Raw genomic sequence first — 25210 nt, forward strand, 5'->3', positions numbered from 1 at the left:
TAGAAAATTACAATTAGTGCAATATTGCTTTTACAATATATATAAAAAGGTTCAGAGGTTCAACCTTATCTTATCTTATCTTATCTTATCATATCATAGTTGTTTGCGTTTGGACCCGGAAATGGTCCGAACGTCACGTGTGACGTCAGACTTAACAAGCCCATATGGTACCTGATCAGTGTACTCCGCCGCCCTCTTCAGCTCCTGTCATTTCTTCCTCTCACAGGAATGATGTCATTATTATCGGCTGTGGAGGTGGGCGGGGAAAGATCATTTTTAACGGTCGAACCGGCTCCTCAGCCAATAGGGATTAGGCACCGGGTTTGCCAAGTGTTTTCCGTTTATACTGTGGGCGGGGCTGTGCATTGTCAGCCTGGTTTCTAGTGATACAGCAGAGTCTCGCGCTCAGCGCTTTACTGCAGTGAAACCAAGACACACCGAGGACTAAAAGCGTACAAAAAGACTAAAACAAGGTACCGTTTTTTGTGTTTTGTTTAGGTAAATACTTGTACAATGTTTAAGGAGCTTGGGAATGTCGGTTTGACTCAAGTTTTCTTGAAGGCGGTGGTGTGTGAAAGTAGCTAGGTGGTGGCTCGCTAACTGAAAGTGTCGTTTGTCAGTCTGAACGCCTGACTAGTCACTGAATAAATAGTGAGGGTCTGACTGCTGGTTAATTCGTTCTCTGTGTCTGTTACGGTTATTTACACCAAAAAGAATGATGATTTTTGAGAGGACAGACATGAGCGCTTTCTGTTAGCATGGGTTGTACAGACCACCTGTTAATTCCGACAGTCTGCGTATTCTGCTGGGTGAGGCAACGGCAGCTCACAAACAGCTTTACCTCCATGTATGCAGCAGTTGGGTCGCTTGAGGAGTTCACCGCCACGTGTTGTCAACAAGGATCGATATGCTAATTCTAACATGTGGTATAATAATATTATAAAAATAATATTATACACCTTGTATAATCGTAGAAATAGAAAGTTTTGCTTCCAGTAGGACTATGTCCTTCCACCTCTAAGTCCAGTTAGATCATTTGTTTATTAAAAGCCTGGTCCTGCCTGGCCCAGTCACTGGGCGTTGTTTGTCAGACTGCCTGAAACATTTTCTAGTCGAGCCCTACAAATAATTACGAACACATTTATAACATAGGTGTAGCCTGATAAGATTAACAATAAACACATTAAACTGTCACGAATATGCCCTGGCATAAAATACTGATTGTAGTAATATGCCACGGGTACAGTGAAACATTCAGCGTGCCTATTGAGCCAGGAGGAATACCAGTAGTGTATACCAAAAGCTTTATGTCAGGTCTAACAGAAAGTGAAACAGTAAAACACAGTCATTTCCATTGAATGCCATTAGTACTGTCTTTCGATTTACATCCACATAACCCTTCAAATTATATATACAGTGGTACCTCGAAACTCGACGTCAATTGGTTCTGGAAGTGGCGTTGAGTTTCAAGGTATTTTTTTCCATAAGGATATATGGGAAACCTGTTAATGTGTTACGTGGTTCAGTGGAACTGCATATATTTTAGGCTAATCTAAAATAATGGGGTTGTTTTTGATACACTGAAAATAACACAAGTATAATATAAAAAAAAAAAAACACTGAAATGCAATACATACTGTATTCCTTATCGAGTTTGGTAATTCACATGAGAAGTGACAAAACCGCTTTTGCGCTGGCTGGGGAGGCACGGTGGCTAAGTGGGTAGCACTGTCGCCTCGCAGCAAGAAGGTCCTGGGTTCGATCCCCAGGTGGGGTGGCATGTTCTCCCTGTGTCTGCGTGGGTTTCCTCCCACAGTCCAAAGACATGCAAGTGAGGTGAATTGGAGACACTAAATTGTCCATGACTGTGTTTGATATAACCTTGTGAACTGATGAACCTTGTGTAACGAGTAACTACCGTTCCTGTCATAAATGTAACCAAAGTGTAAAACATGACGTAAAAATCCTAATAAACAAACAAACTTTTGCGCTGGCTGTGCCATTATTTCCTATGGAGTGTGGCGGTGCACAAAGCTTAACGTGACTTATTGTACCAAAACGAGCGAGGAATTTCATTAGTGGAGAGAACTTATGAGCAAACGTTAAGCGTTTTAGACTTCCTCGGAAAAGCGTATTCTCACAATTTCTCAGCATCCTAAGCTGTAACACAAGTTTAAAAGTGAAACAGGAGAAAAATCCAGCTATACACAGATACATGTGGAGCGTTCAGAGTGAATTTGAAAAAAAAGCTGAACACATTGAGTTTAAAGTAAACTTCAAGTTTAATGGTACAAATTTCTTGACGAAGGGCGTTGAGTTTCAAAGATGTTGAGTTTAGGGGACGTTGAGTTGCAAGGTACCACTGTAATCAATTTATTCATTCATTTCACTAATCACATGATCCTAGTCAGGAAAGCCCAGAAAACTCACTGTTCATTGAAACCCAGTGAATTGGAATACCCATTTCACTTTCTGTATGATTTTAAGGGGTGGGAGGACACTGGAGTACCAGGTGAAAACCCACAAAAACAGAGACAACATGCAATGCTTATACCAGACAGTGGCCACAGGGGAGGTGGAAGCAGTCTGTAGACATTAATGTACAAAGCAAGAGTACAACCTGAACAGGACATCAGTCTTTTGTATAGCAATACACACTTACACATTTATTACTCATACATAGGGACATTTTACAATATTCAGTCCATCTGTGTTTTAATGCATGGGAGAAAAAGAGATCACCCAGGGGTAATTAAGAACAAAAAACTTACAAAATAAAATACAAAAGTTCATTAAAGACTGAAGCCAGGTACTCAGGTTTTCACTGTTTTTTTTAAATCAGCTTTTATTGCTTTAGAACTCTCATTTGAGTGTCATTAGGGTGCTGCCAAAAAGATAAATGTTCTAAATCTGCAAAATTACAAATTTTGCCATGAACAAATAATTTCCAAAAAGTTGGAACATTTGTAAAAATACATTAAAAAGAAGAATCTGTGATTTGATAATTCTTTTAAATCTTTAGCCTGACACAAAGCAAAATGCAGTCTGTCCCCATACTGATGCAAAAAGGCTTCCCTGTTTCAAAGTGACAGAAGAGTTAAATGTTTTACCTGTCAATTAGTAAGGCATGCCTTACAAAATGCAAACTGGGCAGAAGTTTGTCTTAGCATGAGTCTAGCTCGACAAATAACACCCACAGTGGTTTACTAATAGAATTTGTTCGCACACAAGCTGTGCCTTAGGCTGTTACATGGTTCGCTGAAAACCCTGCAGTTCTTGTCTGTCAACTTGTCTTTTTTTGTATTGTGTCACATTGCAGTGACATTGCAGTGACAATCCACTGGCAGGAAATTTTGATTGATAGTAATTGTGCCTTATAACGAAAGGATAAACACGTAGGTAGTGGGTCAGCTTTAACAAGACTAGAAATATTGGTTCTTGTGGTATGTACACAGTTTGCAGCTTAGGGTTTTGTTTATTTGTCTCAGGTGTGTGATGAGACTAAAATTGAACTCTATGATCATAAGAGCAAGCACTATGTCTGTCGAGAAACAGGAACTGTACATCATTGGCTGTTACCATCCCTACAGTGAAGGTGACAGCATCATTCAGTGGGGGTTCTTCTCAACAAAGGATTTGCCATTAAATAGCAATGATACAATAGGTAAATAATGACCGCAAAGGATCCGCATGGTCAGGAACGTGTCTAATCATCATTAGATGGGCTGTGGCATTTAAACAATGCCAAGAAAATTGTTACATTACCATCACCCTGTTTACCAAAGGCAGGATGGGATTCCATGCATTTTTTTCCAGATTTTACAAATCCAAACTGGACATATTATGTAGTATTTACTATTTTAAATGTTATTGTAACTTGTCATTTAACTTGAGGAGGCATAAATTTAATTCAAAGTCAAGTAAAGTTTTTTTACCACCACTTCAGTCAAGTCACCTGACAGATTCTTCGTCAAAGTCTTGCCCTGCGATACTAAAAGGTTGATTGTGAGCCAGGCCTTAGACAATAATAAAAACCTTAATTGACTAGTTGCCTGACTAGTAGATTATTTGAAGATTATAAAATCTCTTTTTATACCAGTATAACCGGCTCAGTCTGAAACCCTTAAGGGTTTTTCTTGTCATTCCCAAACTGATAGGAAATATTTCAAATGACTCAAACAAAAGTCTGACATGTGAGGACAGTGCTAGATGTATTCCAGTTACAGTATCTGCTGGACAGAGGATTATCAGCATTCTTTTGTATGGTGTTTGCTGTATTACATGCTCTTGGGTGTAAACGTTTGTCGAAGCACTTTAAAACAGGTATGTGGTGATTTCAAATAACTTTAAGTTTTGAACTCTTGTTCAAACAGCTTGTTAAGCTCCTCAGTCATTTTAAAAACTGAATGTAAACAAATACAAGCCAATATAAAGATGTGTAAAAAGGTTGCATTATTACTGCACATCTTTAACAAAATATCTTTTAAAGTAAAAATTAAGAGAAGACCTAGGACAATCCAATTACAGTGTTTATTAAAATTAAATAATGTTAAATATTAAATAATTTTTCTTTCATTTACATGTTGTGTCTTACCACCGCTTTTCCTGGTCTAGGTCATGGTGGGTTTTCTTTCCCAGAATCACTGATTTATTACACAAATAAAATGTCAGTAGCAGTAGGCTTCTTTTTTATTGATTTATTCTTAGCTTTTTAATATGTAATGTGTTCTATGTTACGGGAGCTAATATCTTCCACGACCTGCAAGACCTTTAAAATCCCCTAAACCATTAATACATTTTTACTTGGTTTATACAGAAAAGATACAGAAAGATTTGTAGGTTAAAAGTCTCCATTTAAAACAGCCTGCTTGCTAGCTATGCGCTTATTTTATCTACATAGGAGCAAGGTTATTAATATATATTTGACATGACTGGCTGCTATTTAAATCCATTGTTGAGTATAAAATGATGTAAACTCCAGTACTAGCTATGGTCTTAACCAAAAATGCTTTTCTACACAAAAATGATTTACAAACCAAGTGACTGTTAAAGATGTATTTATTTAATTTAGTTAATTAGCTAACTACCCACAGATTTTTTTTGTCCATGTTTATCCAAGGTTCCAGTAAATTAAAAGCTAGCTGTATATCCACAGAACACTGCTTCCTGTGCTTATTATAACGAATACATATTCTCCTCCCACACATGTACATTGATGTCTAAAAAGAGATCAGTCAGTCTTAAAAATGCTTGCAGGCAGGCAGGCTGTAAAAAAGACAAGCAGCAAGATGAACAAAAAACCAATGAGCAAAACTAATGCAGCATTCAGAACAGGAGTAATGAACAGTTAATTACAAGGGCTGTTTAAACTTGCTTATCTTAACTTGCTTATCTTAAAGCTCATCCTGACAATGTTAGTGTAGTTAATCATAAAAAGAGTGCTATCTTTATAGTGGAGAATCATGCAAAAATATCCCAATCATTTTTGTGGGGGGGGGGAGTATACACACAGGGTGCTCGTGTGTCAAACCGTCAAACTACACTAGCCCACAACTTCTGAGTGCATTGCGCCCAGTGATTCCAAGATAACCAGACCCATCCAGACCCTGACTAGGATTAAGCGGTGGTTAACCTTGAAAACAGCTTCCTCTTTTGATTCTAAGGTGTAATAGTCTTGTCATTTACTCAGTCACTCACTTTTTTAACAGCTTATTCAGTCAGGGTCACGGGGTTGCTATCCCAGCTTTTCAATGGGCGCAAGGCACACAGTAACACCCTGGACGGGGTCCCATCGCAGGGCAGACACCCACACACATACACACACACCCATTCACCTATAGGGCAATTCACTGTCTCCAATTAACCTGACCGCATGTTTTTGGACTGTGGGAGGAAACCCTTGCAGACACGAGGAGAACATGCAAACTCCACACAGAAAAAATCTGGACCGCCCCGCCTGGGGGATCGAACCCAGGACCTTCTTGCTCTGAGGCAACAGTGCTACCCACTTAGCCACTGTGCCGCCCTTCTTGTCATTTATGTTTTAAATATTGCAAATGTTAATGTTCGGATTGTCTGTAATTGCAAACAAAACTGACGCATGTGCACTGAAGGTGGGTGAGGATGAGACAAAATTCAACACTACTTCAAAAATGCTCCGCTTGTGTGTGTGAAAGATCTGTAGCTCCGATTTGATTCAAATTAAAGTCATCATAGTGTAACCCACATAAATTGCACTGGGTAATTGGGTGTAAATACCAGTTTGCCCCTGTCCCTTAGAGGGCGCTGTGCCGCATGTAGATGAAGGCAGAGCAACTTAGAAGAAAACTTCATGGCTGCATCTTTCTTCTTTGCAGTAGTTGATGAAGTTTCCACGAGGGATAAAAAGCTAAAGATTTAACAACATTTTGACATTTAACTATTTATTTTCGAATTAATCCTTTGTTTTATTTATTTAAGAAGAAGTTTTCGTTGAATTACCACTCAAATGTTTTAACCATTTGATCTCCGGTGAGTGTCTGTTTAGTTTTTTCTCTTGAGGTAAAACGAACTATTTTGATGTTCTAATTTAGTATTTTATGTTATGTGTGTTATATGTAGGATAAAAAAAAACCAGTCGGAGATATATTAAACTGAATGTTATTGTTTTAAAACCGCCGTATTAGTTGAGAACGGCGTTTTTTTCGTATACATGCCGTGACATGAGTACGTGCAGACAATGTTTAAGCTACGAGGTTACTCTATAGGGCTAATATTTTCAGGCTTAAAGCCATTATAATGACGTTTGAATGTAATATGATGTGGTATACACATAGTAAGTTGCTAATGGCTTACTGTTGATATGGTAATTGTTTAACTGTGAATGTATATGTCTTATGTGTGTTAACTAGAGTTATAAATGACACATTGTCATCCAACTAGACTGGTGCTGTATTGCACAGTTGTTTAAGTGCTTGATTTACATTAGATAGAGAAATGATATTCGAGTCTAAGTGTTAATACTTAAGTTGTGAAGTGAAACAATCTTGTATGGCACTAATGAGATACCTTACACTGCCATGTGCAGATTGGTTTTTTTGTTGTGCATCTTCTGCCACTATTGAGAGAGAGAGAGAGAGATACGGCGAGCCTGTGACCTTCCTAAGGGCTGTGACTGGCGTGTGTGTGACAACCTGCAAGCTTGTGACCTGGACGCATCCTGTTTACATTCCCTTGGATTACAGATAAGGATTAAGATACACATCACTCACATACTACCTGGGTAGTGATTCAAAAGGCCTTCTTGTTTTTTCATTTTTCTTTATTTATTGATCTATACAGAGTACGTACGAGGATCCATATTTTTTTCTACTTTCCTTCCCATCCTTTGTGGATTTGAAAGACACTTATTGCACTTTGAACTTTGAGTTTGAACATAAAGGTAAAACGTTGAACTTTGGGTTCAAAACAAACATTGAACTTTGGGACTGAATTTTATTATATGTTATTGTACATTGGATAACTGGTTGATCATACGTTTTGTGACTGACTAAGGGTTTTACATTTCCTATTGTGTGTTACAATAAATGTTACTTCGGTTTCTTTCTAAATTCTGGTCGTTGCCAATTCTCTCCTTATAGTCGAACTTAGCTTTGATGACTTAGGTAAAATAGTAACCGTATATATATATATGGTGTTAAGTTAGAAGTGTTACATCTCTTTTTCGTGGCGAGCCAGCCAGGAGAGTTTTGAGCACGACCCCGACCGTTAGATCAACATTTTCTAGCGTTCTCTAAACATTACGTGAAGTCACTTTCCTTTTTTTGTTTTTTTGTCACGTTAAAAAGAAAAAACTTGAGACATGGATTTTGAGCAGAGGTATGGTGTTAAGCGGGAACGTTCCGTCGCCCTAATTGGTATTAATCACACTGATACTGATGCAGACATCACTGAAACTTTAGAGAAATACGGTAAAGTAGCTCAAATAGTGAGATTACCAAGCAGAGTAGATGGTAAATGTCCCGCCATTGTTGAATTTGAATCTGACGCTGCAAGTGCTTCCATCGAGCCCCACTTACCTTCTAGCATACAGAATATCACCGAACCCACTGTAACATGGCACATAAATAGTGTCGAAGCCCTCATGCTGACAGTTCATGACTCTAGCGACTCTAGTGACTCTAGCGACACCAGCGACCTAGATGATGGTAGTGACGCTGACTCCGTCCATAGCTCCACTCCCCTCATAACTAGATGTAGAAAGACCCCCACACCTACGAAACCCTACTTAGAGACACCTAAGCAGACTAAGAAAAAACCCTGTGTTATGGCCAAGCAGAGTGACATGCCCCCTGCATCTGAGGAGCTGGAAGAAAATATGTTGAACCCGCCAGAGGTGAGACGCATCGTCGTTGAACATGTGATAAAGAACAATGCCCCCCAACCTCAGAATCAGTCCAAGTGGTTGCGCTCCTTCTCAGGCAGCGTGCCAAAGCCACCAGGCGAAGCTGACTTTGAAACATGGCTGCTCCATGTGGAACTGATGTCCCATGACCAAACTCCCATCGAGGTGCAGAGGAGGAAAATTCTGGAAAGCTTGCTTCCCCCAGCGTCAGATGTTGTGAGGCAGCTAGGTTCGTCTGCCCACCCTAGAGACTACACTAGGCTTTTGGAGTCTGCTTATGGCATCGTTGAAGATGGCGAAGAGATTTTTGCCAAGTTTCTCAATACGAACCAAGACCCTGGAGAAAAGGCTTCCAGCTACCTGCAGAGGTTGCAAACTCTGCTGGGCGCTGCTGTGAAAAGAGGCGGAGCCAAGGCATCCGCTGTCAACCGCCACCTGATGAAGCAGTTCAAGCGTGGCTGCTGGGACCATGACCTTGTCCTGAAGCTAGAGCTGAAAAGTGGAAAGTCCCTCGATTACGCTGACTTCCTGCTGCAATTAAGAACTGGGGAAGACAAGAGAACAGCCAAGCTTGAGCGCATGAACCGCCATTTGGGGTCATCCAAAACCAAAACCTCAATGAACACTCAAAGTGTGGTGAACACCGCCTGCGTCTCTGAATACAATGCCAATACACTACAAGCATACATACTGGAGACCGAGAATCTCAGGAAACAAGTCGCTGCTCTGCAAATGCAGCTTGACTCAAAGAAACATAGAACAGAAAAGAAACAAAGACCTGTAGTCCCTCAGTCTGCCCTGAATCGACCCACAATCCGAGCAGAGGCTCAAGTCCACAGAGCAACTTCTCCGGTTGCACCCAGACCTCAGCCCAAGGCCTGGTTTTGTTTTCGTTGCGGAGGTGATGGCCACATAGCCAAAGCTTGTGGAAACCCCTTGAACAAAGCTGCTGTCGACCTCAAGTACAAAGAACTGAAGGTGAAGCAGGACGAATGGGCGGCTAAGTATGGTTTTCATTTAAACTGAGCATGGCTTCTGGAGAGGGGCATCCTGAAGCCATTGCAAGAGACACTAGTCCCAAGGAAGAGAAAAAAGCCAAATGTTGCTCCCTTACACCCACAAGAGAGGAGCTCATGACTGGATTAGTCGGCTCAAGGTCCGTCGTTAGTGTTACCATCGGAGGAATCCAGCATGAGTGCCTAATTGATTCAGGATCACAGGTGACCACGATCTCCCAGTCATTTCGTGATACCTACTTGCCTTCCTATCCAGTTTGTCCCTTAGACAACATAATCGACGTAGAGGGAGCAGCAGGTCAGCGTGTGCCTTATACAGGCTACATTGAAGTTGACATAACATTCCCTGAAGCTTTTGTTGGTAGGCCCAAGACCGTAACCACTTTGGCCCTCATTGTCCCTGATTACAGTGCCATCTCCGCCCTCGTTGGCACTAATGCTCTGGACCTTTTGTACGAAGGCTTCAATGAAAGTGCCAGTGCACCTGTTCAAGGGACCTGTGCATATGCTGTTCTCGTCAAGCACCTTCGCAGTCTGTACGGGGGTAGGACCGCACACAATGACGGAGTGGGTGTTGTCAAACTCCTGCACAAGAAAGCTGTAGTCATCCCACCAGGTCAAAGAATGGTGCTAGACGGCTACACAAGAAACGTCAGTAGTTTTCCTGAGGTCCCCCTGTTTGTTGACTTCCCCTCTCGTTCACTACCAAAGGGGCTGACGTTTTGCTCTTACGTCATGTCAAGCCCCGGGAAGACATCTTTCAGAGTTCCCGTCTTGCTGAAGAACGAAACCACACATGATGTCACAGTGCCAGCACACTGCACTTTGGCAGACCTCACAGTTCCGCTGTCAGTTTCTCCACTTGCCTCCCTGAAGGGTGAAGGCCCAACCGGGTGCCCTATTCCTGAACACTCTGTGACTGCTGAGGGCCCCATTGCCTTCGACCTCAGCGATTCATCTCTCTCTGAAGAGTGGAAAGAAAGGATCAAGGAAAAACTGAATTCCATTCCTGAAGTTTTTGCAAGAGATGACCTTGACTACGGACACACAACAGCAGTCAAGCACAAAATCCGTCTTTCGGATCCAACACCTTTCAAGCAGAGGGTGAGGCCTATCCACCCGTCTGATTATGAAGCCGTCCGTCTCCACCTGAAGGAGCTGTACGATGCCAACATCATAAGAGAGTCTGAAAGTCCGTTCGCATCACCAGTCGTCATCGTAAAGAAGAAGAGTGGCAAAATTCGAATATGCGTTGACTACAGGAAATTGAATTTGCAGACAATCAAAGATGCTTACGCCTTGCCGAACATCGAAGAAGCCTTTGCAGCTCTAACGGGGTCCAAATGGTTCTCTGTAATGGATTTGAAGTCAGGCTTCTACCAGGTGGAAATGGAAGAGGATGATAAACCCAAAACCGCTTTCGTCACACCCATGGGATTTTGGGAATTCAATAGGATGCCGCAGGGAGTAACCAATGCTCCGAGCACCTTCCAGAGAGTCATGGAGAAATGCATGAGCTCCCTAAACTTGAAGGAAGTTCTTGTTTTCCTAGACGACCTCATCGTTTTCTCGGAAACCCTTGAACAACACGAAGAGCGGCTTATGAGAGTTTTGCACCGTCTAAGAGAATTTGGGCTCAAGTTGTCACCTGAGAAATGTAGTTTTTTTAGAAGGTCAGTGAAATACTTGGGACATGTCGTCTCGGAGAATGGAGTTGAAACTGACCCTGACAAGATTTCAGCACTCACCACTTGGCCCAGACCAAACAATATCAGGGAGCTCAAGTCTTTTCTTGGGTTCATTGGCTATTACAGAAGGTTTATCAAAGACTTCTCGAAAATAGCAAGGCCCCTCAACGACTTGACTGTCGGCTATATCCCTGCAAAGAAGAATAACAAAATGAAGTCCTTCTCGAGTGTTGACCTCAAGTCGCCTTTTGCCGAAAAGTGGACGTCTAAGTGTGAGGAAGCTTTTAGAAGCCTCATTGAGAAGCTGACCACTGCCCCAATCCTTGGCTTTGCCAATTCAAGGTTACCCTACATATTACATACTGATGCGAGCCTTCATGGTCTTGGGGCAGCTCTTTATCAACAACAAGATGGACAGATGAAAGTCATAGCTTACGCCAGTAGAGGACTGTCGAAATGCGAGCGAAGATACCCCACTCACAAGCTTGAGTTCCTTGCTCTTAAGTGGGCTATAACCGACAAGCTGTCAGACTACCTCTATGGTGTAGAGTTCACCGTTGTCACCGACAACAATCCCTTGACATACGTACTGTCATCTGCCAAACTTGACGCTGCCGGACATCGGTGGCTTGCCGCCCTGTCCAACTTCAACTTCAACATCCAGTACCGGGCCGGCAAGAGGAATCAGGATGCCGACGGTCTGTCCAGGCGGCCCCACGACTGCGAACAGGCAGATTCCAGTGCTGAGGCTGAAGACAACCGAGTGCAGCAGTTCCTGACGAAGTTCATGAGGGAGGAGAGTGACGCTACCTTCCCTCAAGAAGCAGTCAAAGCCGTTTGCCAGAGACATAACCTAGAAAGGCCCTGCGATACAGAGGAAGAAATTAACCACTTACCTGTAATCGTTGAGTCCCTTGCCATGAATGTAAACGCTATCCCGCCTGAGTTCACCCACACTGATTTGCTTCCAGGGTCCAGCACACTTCCCAGGATGTCACAGCCGGAATGGGCTGCTGAACAAAGAGCCGACCCAGTGATCAGCAGGGTCATTGACATCGTCGGTGCGGGAAAGCGGCTTTCATACCGAGTAAGGCAGAAGGAGGACAGAGAGGTTCAACTGATGTTACGAGTCCAGGATCAACTTGTCCTTGACAATGCCGTTCTTTATCGTAAGAGAGTGAGCAGGGGTGAACTACTCTTCCAATTGGTCCTTCCCAAGAAGTATCGCGAAATTGCTCTTGGAAGTCTCCATGACCTAGTTGGACACATGGGATTTGAAAGAACTGTCGACCTCGTCCGCATGCGTTTCTATTGGCCGAGGATGGCCATGGATGTGGATATAAAGGTGAAGACCTGTGGGAGATGCGTTCGTCGCAAAGCAAAAGCTGGGAAGACAGCCCGTCTGGTGAACATCCGGACTAGCAGACCACTCGAACTAGTCTGCATGGACTACTTGTCCTTGGAGCCTGATGGCCGTGGAACGAAGAACATCCTCGTCATCACTGACCATTTTACTAAGTACGCTGTTGCCGTACCAACTACTGATCAAAAGGCCAAGACAGTGGCCAAAGCTTTGTGGAACCATTTTTTTGTCCATTATGGCCTGCCCGAACGCCTGCATAGCGACCAAGGTCGCGACTTTGAATCTACAGTAATCAAAAACCTCTGTCTCCTCCTTGGGATTAAAAAGACAAGAACTACTCCCTACCATCCACGTGGTAATCCAGTGGAACGGTTTAACCGTACACTTTTGGAGATGCTGGGTACCCTCGAAGAGGAAAATAAAGTCAAGTGGCGTGACTATGTTCAACCTTTAGTACACGCGTACAATTGCACCAAAAATGACACAACAGGCTTTTCTCCTTATCAGCTAATGTTTGGGAGACAGCCAAGCTTACCTATTGACGTTGCATTTGGCCTTAACCCAGCTGGTCAGAACAGTGTCACTCATACAGAGTATGTAAAACGTCTCAAGGAAAACCTGCAAGAGAGCTACAAAATTGCAATTGAACACAGTGAGAAAATTGCTCTGAAAAACAAGGAAAGATATGACATGAGAGTAAGAGAAACTGTCCTGGAGGAAGGAGACCGTGTCCTGGTCAGGAACGTTGGATTGAGGGGAAAACACAAGATAGCGGATCGTTGGAGCCAAACCGTTTATAAAGTGTTGAAGCGCATCAATGATTCTCCTGTCTATGTCGTTGCCCCAGCCAACTCTGATGGTCCCGAGAGGACGCTGCATCGTGACTTGCTCTTGCCTTGTGGTTTCCTGGCGCCATCCATCGAAGTGGAAGTGACTCAGCACAAGCCAAAGAAAACAGCAGCCCAACCTACTCAAAGTCCAGCATATGAGGAAGGAGAGCTGTTGAGAGATCTCTGTGAGAGTGAGGAAGAACAGGTAATTGACTATGTTGTCCCTGATATTACTTATCCGTCAATCACTATCGTGCACGAAATCCCTCAGACTAAAACAACCTCCTCAGTGAATCCCGCACCATCAGGCCTCCGACCTGAAGCCGAGGTGTTCCAGCCTGCTGCGTGTCCGCAACGAGGTCCTAGTGCGGATGAATCTACTGACTCCAGTGAAGATGAGCTGAAAGAGAGTGAATCGTCTGTTGATGTAGGAGAATTGATTGCTGATGTAGAAGGGGAGAAGGAAAAGACAAGCCTTGTAGAAGAGGAGAATGGGTCAGAAACAGTGCCTGAAATGGAAGAAAGAGTTGAGCAGGAATCTGTGGGAAACGGAAACCCTGATGAGTCATCCGGACGTGAGTTTGAAGATTCCAGAGTGAATGATGTCCAAGAGAGAGAAGACATGGAAGACACAGGAATGAGACGATCAGTTAGACAGAGGGTAGAACCTAACCGACTGACGTACCAGACGTTAGGAAATCCCTTGACCTTAGTTATGCAATCTTTATTTAGGGGACTCGACCAAGCTTTTACTAAAGCTTTAGACTTAACTCCTGTGATTACATCCACTCCCTTGGATGTAGGTCACTTAGCTACGGTTTGATTTAGGAGTACATGCAGAGGCGCATGCACATTCAGGTGGGGAGGATGTAACCCACATAAATTGCACTGGGTAATTGGGTGTAAATACCAGTTTGCCCCTGTCCCTTAGAGGGCGCTGTGCCGCATGTAGATGAAGGCAGAGCAACTTAGAAGAAAACTTCATGGCTGCATCTTTCTTCTTTGCAGTAGTTGATGAAGTTTCCACGAGGGATAAAAAGCTAAAGATTTAACAACATTTTGACATTTAACTATTTATTTTCGAATTAATCCTTTGTTTTATTTATTTAAGAAGAAGTTTTCGTTGAATTACCACTCAAATGTTTTAACCATTTGATCTCCGGTGAGTGTCTGTTTAGTTTTTTCTCTTGAGGTAAAACGAACTATTTTGATGTTCTAATTTAGTATTTTATGTTATGTGTGTTATATGTAGGATAAAAAAAAACCAGTCGGAGATATATTAAACTGAATGTTATTGTTTTAAAACCGCCGTATTAGTTGAGAACGGCGTTTTTTTCGTATACATGCCGTGACATGAGTACGTGCAGACAATGTTTAAGCTACGAGGTTACTCTATAGGGCTAATATTTTCAGGCTTAAAGCCATTATAATGACGTTTGAATGTAATATGATGTGGTATACACATAGTAAGTTGCTAATGGCTTACTGTTGATATGGTAATTGTTTAACTGTGAATGTATATGTCTTATGTGTGTTAACTAGAGTTATAAATGACACATTGTCATCCAACTAGACTGGTGCTGTATTGCACAGTTGTTTAAGTGCTTGATTTACATTAGATAGAGAAATGATATTCGAGTCTAAGTGTTAATACTTAAGTTGTGAAGTGAAACAATCTTGTATGGCACTAATGAGATACCTTACACTGCCATGTGCAGATTGGTTTTTTTGTTGTGCATCTTCTGCCACTATTGAGAGAGAGAGAGAGAGATACGGCGAGCCTGTGACCTTCCTAAGGGCTGTGACTGGCGTGTGTGTGACAACCTGCAAGCTTGTGACCTGGACGCATCCTGTTTACATTCCCTTGGATTACAGATAAGGATTAAGATACACATCACTCACATACTACCTGGGTAGTGATTCAAAAGGCCTTCTTGTTTTTTCATTTTTCTTTATTTATTGATCTATACAGAGTACGTACGAGGATCCATATTTTTTTCTACTTTCCTTCCCATCCTTTGTGGATTTGAAAGACACTTATTGCACTTTGAACTTTGAGTTTGAACATAAAGGTAAAACGTTGAACTTTGGGTTCAAAACAAACATTGAACTTTGGGACTGAATTTTATTATATGTTATTGTACATTGGATAACTGGTTGATCATACGTTTTGTGACTGACTAAGGGTTTTACATTTCCTATTGTGTGTTACAATAAATGTTACTTCGGTTTCTTTCTAAATTCTGGTCGTTGCCAATTCTCTCCTTATAGTCGAACTTAGCTTTGATGACTTAGGTAAAATAGTAACCGTATATATATATATGGTGTTAAGTTAGAAGTGTTACATCTCTTTTTCGTGGCGAGCCAGCCAGGAGAGTTTTGAGCACGACCCCGACCGTTAGATCAACATTTTCTAGCGTTCTCTAAACATTACGTGAAGTCACTTTCCTTTTTTTGTTTTTTTGTCACGTTAAAAAGAAAAAACTTGAGACATGGATTTTGAGCAGAGGTATGGTGTTAAGCGGGAACGTTCCGTCGCCCTAATTGGTATTAATCACACTGATACTGATGCAGACATCACTGAAACTTTAGAGAAATACGGTAAAGTAGCTCAAATAGTGAGATTACCAAGCAGAGTAGATGGTAAATGTCCCGCCATTGTTGAATTTGAATCTGACGCTGCAAGTGCTTCCATCGAGCCCCACTTACCTTCTAGCATACAGAATATCACCGAACCCACTGTAACATGGCACATAAATAGTGTCGAAGCCCTCATGCTGACAGTTCATGACTCTAGCGACTCTAGTGACTCTAGCGACACCAGCGACCTAGATGATGGTAGTGACGCTGACTCCGTCCATAGCTCCACTCCCCTCATAACTAGATGTAGAAAGACCCCCACACCTACGAAACCCTACTTAGAGACACCTAAGCAGACTAAGAAAAAACCCTGTGTTATGGCCAAGCAGAGTGACATGCCCCCTGCATCTGAGGAGCTGGAAGAAAATATGTTGAACCCGCCAGAGGTGAGACGCATCGTCGTTGAACATGTGATAAAGAACAATGCCCCCCAACCTCAGAATCAGTCCAAGTGGTTGCGCTCCTTCTCAGGCAGCGTGCCAAAGCCACCAGGCGAAGCTGACTTTGAAACATGGCTGCTCCATGTGGAACTGATGTCCCATGACCAAACTCCCATCGAGGTGCAGAGGAGGAAAATTCTGGAAAGCTTGCTTCCCCCAGCGTCAGATGTTGTGAGGCAGCTAGGTTCGTCTGCCCACCCTAGAGACTACACTAGGCTTTTGGAGTCTGCTTATGGCATCGTTGAAGATGGCGAAGAGATTTTTGCCAAGTTTCTCAATACGAACCAAGACCCTGGAGAAAAGGCTTCCAGCTACCTGCAGAGGTTGCAAACTCTGCTGGGCGCTGCTGTGAAAAGAGGCGGAGCCAAGGCATCCGCTGTCAACCGCCACCTGATGAAGCAGTTCAAGCGTGGCTGCTGGGACCATGACCTTGTCCTGAAGCTAGAGCTGAAAAGTGGAAAGTCCCTCGATTACGCTGACTTCCTGCTGCAATTAAGAACTGGGGAAGACAAGAGAACAGCCAAGCTTGAGCGCATGAACCGCCATTTGGGGTCATCCAAAACCAAAACCTCAATGAACACTCAAAGTGTGGTGAACACCGCCTGCGTCTCTGAATACAATGCCAATACACTACAAGCATACATACTGGAGACCGAGAATCTCAGGAAACAAGTCGCTGCTCTGCAAATGCAGCTTGACTCAAAGAAACATAGAACAGAAAAGAAACAAAGACCTGTAGTCCCTCAGTCTGCCCTGAATCGACCCACAATCCGAGCAGAGGCTCAAGTCCACAGAGCAACTTCTCCGGTTGCACCCAGACCTCAGCCCAAGGCCTGGTTTTGTTTTCGTTGCGGAGGTGATGGCCACATAGCCAAAGCTTGTGGAAACCCCTTGAACAAAGCTGCTGTCGACCTCAAGTACAAAGAACTGAAGGTGAAGCAGGACGAATGGGCGGCTAAGTATGGTTTTCATTTAAACTGAGCATGGCTTCTGGAGAGGGGCATCCTGAAGCCATTGCAAGAGACACTAGTCCCAAGGAAGAGAAAAAAGCCAAATGTTGCTCCCTTACACCCACAAGAGAGGAGCTCATGACTGGATTAGTCGGCTCAAGGTCCGTCGTTAGTGTTACCATCGGAGGAATCCAGCATGAGTGCCTAATTGATTCAGGATCACAGGTGACCACGATCTCCCAGTCATTTCGTGATACCTACTTGCCTTCCTATCCAGTTTGTCCCTTAGACAACATAATCGACGTAGAGGGAGCAGCAGGTCAGCGTGTGCCTTATACAGGCTACATTGAAGTTGACATAACATTCCCTGAAGCTTTTGTTGGTAGGCCCAAGACCGTAACCACTTTGGCCCTCATTGTCCCTGATTACAGTGCCATCTCCGCCCTCGTTGGCACTAATGCTCTGGACCTTTTGTACGAAGGCTTCAATGAAAGTGCCAGTGCACCTGTTCAAGGGACCTGTGCATATGCTGTTCTCGTCAAGCACCTTCGCAGTCTGTACGGGGGTAGGACCGCACACAATGACGGAGTGGGTGTTGTCAAACTCCTGCACAAGAAAGCTGTAGTCATCCCACCAGGTCAAAGAATGGTGCTAGACGGCTACACAAGAAACGTCAGTAGTTTTCCTGAGGTCCCCCTGTTTGTTGACTTCCCCTCTCGTTCACTACCAAAGGGGCTGACGTTTTGCTCTTACGTCATGTCAAGCCCCGGGAAGACATCTTTCAGAGTTCCCGTCTTGCTGAAGAACGAAACCACACATGATGTCACAGTGCCAGCACACTGCACTTTGGCAGACCTCACAGTTCCGCTGTCAGTTTCTCCACTTGCCTCCCTGAAGGGTGAAGGCCCAACCGGGTGCCCTATTCCTGAACACTCTGTGACTGCTGAGGGCCCCATTGCCTTCGACCTCAGCGATTCATCTCTCTCTGAAGAGTGGAAAGAAAGGATCAAGGAAAAACTGAATTCCATTCCTGAAGTTTTTGCAAGAGATGACCTTGACTACGGACACACAACAGCAGTCAAGCACAAAATCCGTCTTTCGGATCCAACACCTTTCAAGCAGAGGGTGAGGCCTATCCACCCGTCTGATTATGAAGCCGTCCGTCTCCACCTGAAGGAGCTGTACGATGCCAACATCATAAGAGAGTCTGAAAGTCCGTTCGCATCACCAGTCGTCATCGTAAAGAAGAAGAGTGGCAAAATTCGAATATGCGTTGACTACAGGAAATTGAATTTGCAGACAATCAAAGATGCTTACGCCTTGCCGAACATCGAAGAAGCCTTTGCAGCTCTAACGGGGTCCAAATGGTTCTCTGTAATGGATTTGAAGTCAGGCTTCTACCAGGTGGAAATGGAAGAGGATGATAAACCCAAAACCGCTTTCGTCACACCCATGGGATTTTGGGAATTCAATAGGATGCCGCAGGGAGTAACCAATGCTCCGAGCACCTTCCAGAGAGTCATGGAGAAATGCATGAGCTCCCTAAACTTGAAGGAAGTTCTTGTTTTCCTAGACGACCTCATCGTTTTCTCGGAAACCCTTGAACAACACGAAGAGCGGCTTATGAGAGTTTTGCACCGTCTAAGAGAATTTGGGCTCAAGTTGTCACCTGAGAAATGTAGTTTTTTTAGAAGGTCAGTGAAATACTTGGGACATGTCGTCTCGGAGAATGGAGTTGAAACTGACCCTGACAAGATTTCAGCACTCACCACTTGGCCCAGACCAAACAATATCAGGGAGCTCAAGTCTTTTCTTGGGTTCATTGGCTATTACAGAAGGTTTATCAAAGACTTCTCGAAAATAGCAAGGCCCCTCAACGACTTGACTGTCGGCTATATCCCTGCAAAGAAGAATAACAAAATGAAGTCCTTCTCGAGTGTTGACCTCAAGTCGCCTTTTGCCGAAAAGTGGACGTCTAAGTGTGAGGAAGCTTTTAGAAGCCTCATTGAGAAGCTGACCACTGCCCCAATCCTTGGCTTTGCCAATTCAAGGTTACCCTACATATTACATACTGATGCGAGCCTTCATGGTCTTGGGGCAGCTCTTTATCAACAACAAGATGGACAGATGAAAGTCATAGCTTACGCCAGTAGAGGACTGTCGAAATGCGAGCGAAGATACCCCACTCACAAGCTTGAGTTCCTTGCTCTTAAGTGGGCTATAACCGACAAGCTGTCAGACTACCTCTATGGTGTAGAGTTCACCGTTGTCACCGACAACAATCCCTTGACATACGTACTGTCATCTGCCAAACTTGACGCTGCCGGACATCGGTGGCTTGCCGCCCTGTCCAACTTCAACTTCAACATCCAGTACCGGGCCGGCAAGAGGAATCAGGATGCCGACGGTCTGTCCAGGCGGCCCCACGACTGCGAACAGGCAGATTCCAGTGCTGAGGCTGAAGACAACCGAGTGCAGCAGTTCCTGACGAAGTTCATGAGGGAGGAGAGTGACGCTACCTTCCCTCAAGAAGCAGTCAAAGCCGTTTGCCAGAGACATAACCTAGAAAGGCCCTGCGATACAGAGGAAGAAATTAACCACTTACCTGTAATCGTTGAGTCCCTTGCCATGAATGTAAACGCTATCCCGCCTGAGTTCACCCACACTGATTTGCTTCCAGGGTCCAGCACACTTCCCAGGATGTCACAGCCGGAATGGGCTGCTGAACAAAGAGCTGACCCAGTGATCAGCAGGGTCATTGACATCGTCGGTGCGGGAAAGCGGCTTTCATACCGAGTAAGGCAGAAGGAGGACAGAGAGGTTCAACTGATGTTACGAGTCCAGGATCAACTTGTCCTTGACAATGCCGTTCTTTATCGTAAGAGAGTGAGCAGGGGTGAACTACTCTTCCAATTGGTCCTTCCCAAGAAGTATCGCGAAATTGCTCTTGGAAGTCTCCATGACCTAGTTGGACACATGGGATTTGAAAGAACTGTCGACCTCGTCCGCATGCGTTTCTATTGGCCGAGGATGGCCATGGATGTGGATATAAAGGTGAAGACCTGTGGGAGATGCGTTCGTCGCAAAGCAAAAGCTGGGAAGACAGCCCGTCTGGTGAACATCCGGACTAGCAGACCACTCGAACTAGTCTGCATGGACTACTTGTCCTTGGAGCCTGATGGCCGTGGAACGAAGAACATCCTCGTCATCACTGACCATTTTACTAAGTACGCTGTTGCCGTACCAACTACTGATCAAAAGGCCAAGACAGTGGCCAAAGCTTTGTGGAACCATTTTTTTGTCCATTATGGCCTGCCCGAACGCCTGCATAGCGACCAAGGTCGCGACTTTGAATCTACAGTAATCAAAAACCTCTGTCTCCTCCTTGGGATTAAAAAGACAAGAACTACTCCCTACCATCCACGTGGTAATCCAGTGGAACGGTTTAACCGTACACTTTTGGAGATGCTGGGTACCCTCGAAGAGGAAAATAAAGTCAAGTGGCGTGACTATGTTCAACCTTTAGTACACGCGTACAATTGCACCAAAAATGACACAACAGGCTTTTCTCCTTATCAGCTAATGTTTGGGAGACAGCCAAGCTTACCTATTGACGTTGCATTTGGCCTTAACCCAGCTGGTCAGAACAGTGTCACTCATACAGAGTATGTAAAACGTCTCAAGGAAAACCTGCAAGAGAGCTACAAAATTGCAATTGAACACAGTGAGAAAATTGCTCTGAAAAACAAGGAAAGATATGACATGAGAGTAAGAGAAACTGTCCTGGAGGAAGGAGACCGTGTCCTGGTCAGGAACGTTGGATTGAGGGGAAAACACAAGATAGCGGATCGTTGGAGCCAAACCGTTTATAAAGTGTTGAAGCGCATCAATGATTCTCCTGTCTATGTCGTTGCCCCAGCCAACTCTGATGGTCCCGAGAGGACGCTGCATCGTGACTTGCTCTTGCCTTGTGGTTTCCTGGCGCCATCCATCGAAGTGGAAGTGACTCAGCACAAGCCAAAGAAAACAGCAGCCCAACCTACTCAAAGTCCAGCATATGAGGAAGGAGAGCTGTTGAGAGATCTCTGTGAGAGTGAGGAAGAACAGGTAATTGACTATGTTGTCCCTGATATTACTTATCCGTCAATCACTATCGTGCACGAAATCCCTCAGACTAAAACAACCTCCTCAGTGAATCCCGCACCATCAGGCCTCCGACCTGAAGCCGAGGTGTTCCAGCCTGCTGCGTGTCCGCAACGAGGTCCTAGTGCGGATGAATCTACTGACTCCAGTGAAGATGAGCTGAAAGAGAGTGAATCGTCTGTTGATGTAGGAGAATTGATTGCTGATGTAGAAGGGGAGAAGGAAAAGACAAGCCTTGTAGAAGAGGAGAATGGGTCAGAAACAGTGCCTGAAATGGAAGAAAGAGTTGAGCAGGAATCTGTGGGAAACGGAAACCCTGATGAGTCATCCGGACGTGAGTTTGAAGATTCCAGAGTGAATGATGTCCAAGAGAGAGAAGACATGGAAGACACAGGAATGAGACGATCAGTTAGACAGAGGGTAGAACCTAACCGACTGACGTACCAGACGTTAGGAAATCCCTTGACCTTAGTTATGCAATCTTTATTTAGGGGACTCGACCAAGCTTTTACTAAAGCTTTAGACTTAACTCCTGTGATTACATCCACTCCCTTGGATGTAGGTCACTTAGCTAAGGTTTGATTTAGGAGTACATGCAGAGGCGCATGCACATTCAGGTGGGGAGGATGTAACCCACATAAATTGCACTGGGTAATTGGGTGTAAATACCAGTTTGCCCCTGTCCCTTAGAGGGCGCTGTGCCGCATGTAGATGAAGGCAGAGCAACTTAGAAGAAAACTTCATGGCTGCATCTTTCTTCTTTGCAGTAGTTGATGAAGTTTCCACGAGGGATAAAAAGCTAAAGATTTAACAACATTTTGACATTTAACTATTTATTTTCGAATTAATCCTTTGTTTTATTTATTTAAGAAGAAGTTTTCGTTGAATTACCACTCAAATGTTTTAACCATTTGATCTCCGGTGAGTGTCTGTTTAGTTTTTTCTCTTGAGGTAAAACGAACTATTTTGATGTTCTAATTTAGTATTTTATGTTATGTGTGTTATATGTAGGATAAAAAAAAACCAGTCGGAGATATATTAAACTGAATGTTATTGTTTTAAAACCGCCGTATTAGTTGAGAACGGCGTTTTTTTCGTATACATGCCGTGACATGAGTACGTGCAGACAATGTTTAAGCTACGAGGTTACTCTATAGGGCTAATATTTTCAGGCTTAAAGCCATTATAATGACGTTTGAATGTAATATGATGTGGTATACACATAGTAAGTTGCTAATGGCTTACTGTTGATATGGTAATTGTTTAACTGTGAATGTATATGTCTTATGTGTGTTAACTAGAGTTATAAATGACACATTGTCATCCAACTAGACTGGTGCTGTATTGCACAGTTGTTTAAGTGCTTGATTTACATTAGATAGAGAAATGATATTCGAGTCTAAGTGTTAATACTTAAGTTGTGAAGTGAAACAATCTTGTATGGCACTAATGAGATACCTTACACTGCCATGTGCAGATTGGTTTTTTTGTTGTGCATCTTCTGCCACTATTGAGAGAGAGAGAGAGAGATACGGCGAGCCTGTGACCTTCCTAAGGGCTGTGACTGGCGTGTGTGTGACAACCTGCAAGCTTGTGACCTGGACGCATCCTGTTTACATTCCCTTGGATTACAGATAAGGATTAAGATACACATCACTCACATACTACCTGGGTAGTGATTCAAAAGGCCTTCTTGTTTTTTCATTTTTCTTTATTTATTGATCTATACAGAGTACGTACGAGGATCCATATTTTTTTCTACTTTCCTTCCCATCCTTTGTGGATTTGAAAGACACTTATTGCACTTTGAACTTTGAGTTTGAACATAAAGGTAAAACGTTGAACTTTGGGTTCAAAACAAACATTGAACTTTGGGACTGAATTTTATTATATGTTATTGTACATTGGATAACTGGTTGATCATACGTTTTGTGACTGACTAAGGGTTTTACATTTCCTATTGTGTGTTACAATAAATGTTACTTCGGTTTCTTTCTAAATTCTGGTCGTTGCCAATTCTCTCCTTATAGTCGAACTTAGCTTTGATGACTTAGGTAAAATAGTAACCGTATATATATATATGGTGTTAAGTTAGAAGTGTTACAATAGAATCAGCATTGGTACTTAAAAGCATCTGCATGTATAATGCATGGCTTAATATAAGCTGTTTTATATTTGGTTTAGTCTATCCTGGCCCTTCATCTGCAGCTTTACACATCAGTCCAGAAATGTAGGAGACTCCTAAGAATGCCTTATGTGAACTTCACGGCTGTTGTCCATTACAATGCAAAGGATGTTAAACTCTTGACCCTGTATTAAAGCCCTGGATTTAAAAATGCCTGCTTTGTGTTAACCTTCCCTTTGAACATGTAAAAAAAGGTGTTCGGTTGTTCCAGTTTTATTTCAGACAAAATCCTAGCTAACATGTAACACATTTGTTTTTTCTCTCTAGGCATGGCAGCCATAAGGAAAAAGCTGGTGATCGTGGGAGATGGAGCATGTGGAAAGACATGTCTTCTTATAGTGTTTAGTAAAGACCAGTTCCCTGAGGTATACGTCCCTACAGTTTTCGAGAACTACATTGCTGACATTGAGGTGGATGTCAAACAGGTTTGTATGGATTGTTACAACTTGAAAGTAAAATGTTTGCAATACATTACATTGTATAAAGTCAAATGCTGGCTGAAGTACATGTTTAGAACACATCTAACAACATTTAACTGCTGTATTTACATTTATGCTAGAAACAAACTGAAACAGAAAGCATTTTTGGGGATTTATTCTGTGGTTGGTGTGAGTGGCTATAAATATCCACTATTATCTAAACATGATGCACTTTTCTGAGTTTCATAAAATAATACATTTACATGTACAATCACAATTTACTATGTGTACTCAGTAAATAAATCTACCATAAGGGTATGTTTTTAGTTTTAGTTTTTACTTGCTCCTTGGTTTTCCACACTTTATATTACTGTATATTGGTTATTGTAATAATGTACACCTCTGTACCCAGTTCTATTTGTCCTAATCCGGCAATTATTTGTTTTATTTTCATTAACGGCTTCATCCTGGTCAGTCCGGTTGCACTGGGAAACTTTGAACGTGAGGCAAGAATATTAAGAGCAGGGTGCCAATCTATTACACGGCTTCTATTACGTATTTTTTGTTCTACAAAATATCCTAATGTGGTGTGGTGAAAATGTGGTGTTATGGAGGGCCAGGTTTCATGGACTGGTCAAAGCACCAATTCATCGCAGGGCCTAGGCCACCCCTAGTTAGACAAAGTTAATCTTGTCTGTGTCAGCCGGCTGGCTGATAGTCAGATCTCAGCGTTGGTGGGATAGGGTAATAGACCACTGCGCTACCTGAGCTCTGGCACAAAAGTTGTGTTTGCACCGTTTTTAAAAAGATGCAGATCACTGGAACTGGAAATATTAACGCATAATGTTACAAACCCCCTAATTCTAACAAAACATGTATTTTACTATATTCGTTAAAGCCAGCTGTATACTGTTCATGCTTTATATGTAGACACCAGACTCTAAACTTGCTGAACATCCCTTTCCAAAACCATAAGCATGGGATGGCTTTCCACTGGGATGGCTTGTCACAACATTTTGGAGTATGTCTGTGGGAATATTTGCCCATTTAGTCAAACACATTACTAAGGTCACACACTCATGAAGGATGTAGGGCTCACTTACAGATGAGATTCCAGTTTTTCTCAAAAGTGTTTAATGAGATGCCAGGAATT

At 43.1% G+C, this 25210-nt stretch overlaps 3 protein-coding genes across 5 annotated transcripts in view; all 3 read left to right on the top strand.

Annotated features, from left to right (window-relative positions):
* The first annotated feature begins 379 nt into the window (after positions 1–379).
* rhoca (ras homolog family member Ca) overlaps positions 380–25210 on the top strand; it is a 33398-nt gene continuing 8567 nt past the window's right edge. Inside the window, exons 1-3 of one of the 3 annotated variants that reach the window (XM_062997422.1) lie at positions 22089–22374; positions 22931–23284; positions 23906–24063. In XM_062997422.1, the coding sequence (XP_062853492.1) occupies positions 23908–24063 (156 nt within the window). In that variant the 5' untranslated portion in view covers positions 22089–22374; positions 22931–23284; positions 23906–23907. Of the gene's footprint in view, positions 474–21047; positions 22375–22930; positions 23285–23905; positions 24064–25210 lie in introns of those variants that run through there. The other 2 variants (XM_062997421.1, XR_010013137.1) reach the window with 2 other exon arrangements.
* On the top strand, positions 6227–9409 carry LOC134316722 (paraneoplastic antigen Ma3 homolog). Its single transcript, XM_062997151.1, has 2 exons — positions 6227–6510; positions 7067–9409. Exon 2 carries the CDS (start codon positions 7841–7843, stop codon positions 9407–9409), a length of 1569 nt encoding a protein of 522 aa, XP_062853221.1. The 5' UTR covers positions 6227–6510; positions 7067–7840.
* LOC134316891 (uncharacterized) lies at positions 13116–15082 on the top strand. The gene is made up of 2 exons (XM_062997420.1): positions 13116–14442; positions 14999–15082. Exon 1 carries the CDS (start codon positions 13141–13143, stop codon positions 14101–14103), a length of 963 nt encoding a protein of 320 aa, XP_062853490.1. The 5' UTR covers positions 13116–13140; the 3' UTR covers positions 14104–14442; positions 14999–15082.

The sequence above is a fragment of the Trichomycterus rosablanca genome, chromosome 6 (genome assembly GCF_030014385.1).
Source record: "Trichomycterus rosablanca isolate fTriRos1 chromosome 6, fTriRos1.hap1, whole genome shotgun sequence".
Taxonomy (NCBI): domain Eukaryota; kingdom Metazoa; phylum Chordata; class Actinopteri; order Siluriformes; family Trichomycteridae; genus Trichomycterus; species Trichomycterus rosablanca.

Bases quoted from the DNA above. Each gene is read 5' to 3' on its own strand.
- LOC134316722 (XM_062997151.1), top strand. From the start codon at position 7,841: ATGGATTTTGAGCAGAGGTATGGTGTTAAGCGGGAACGTTCCGTCGCC.
- LOC134316891 (XM_062997420.1), top strand. From the start codon at position 13,141: ATGAGAGTAAGAGAAACTGTCCTGGAGGAAGGAGACCGTGTCCTGGTC.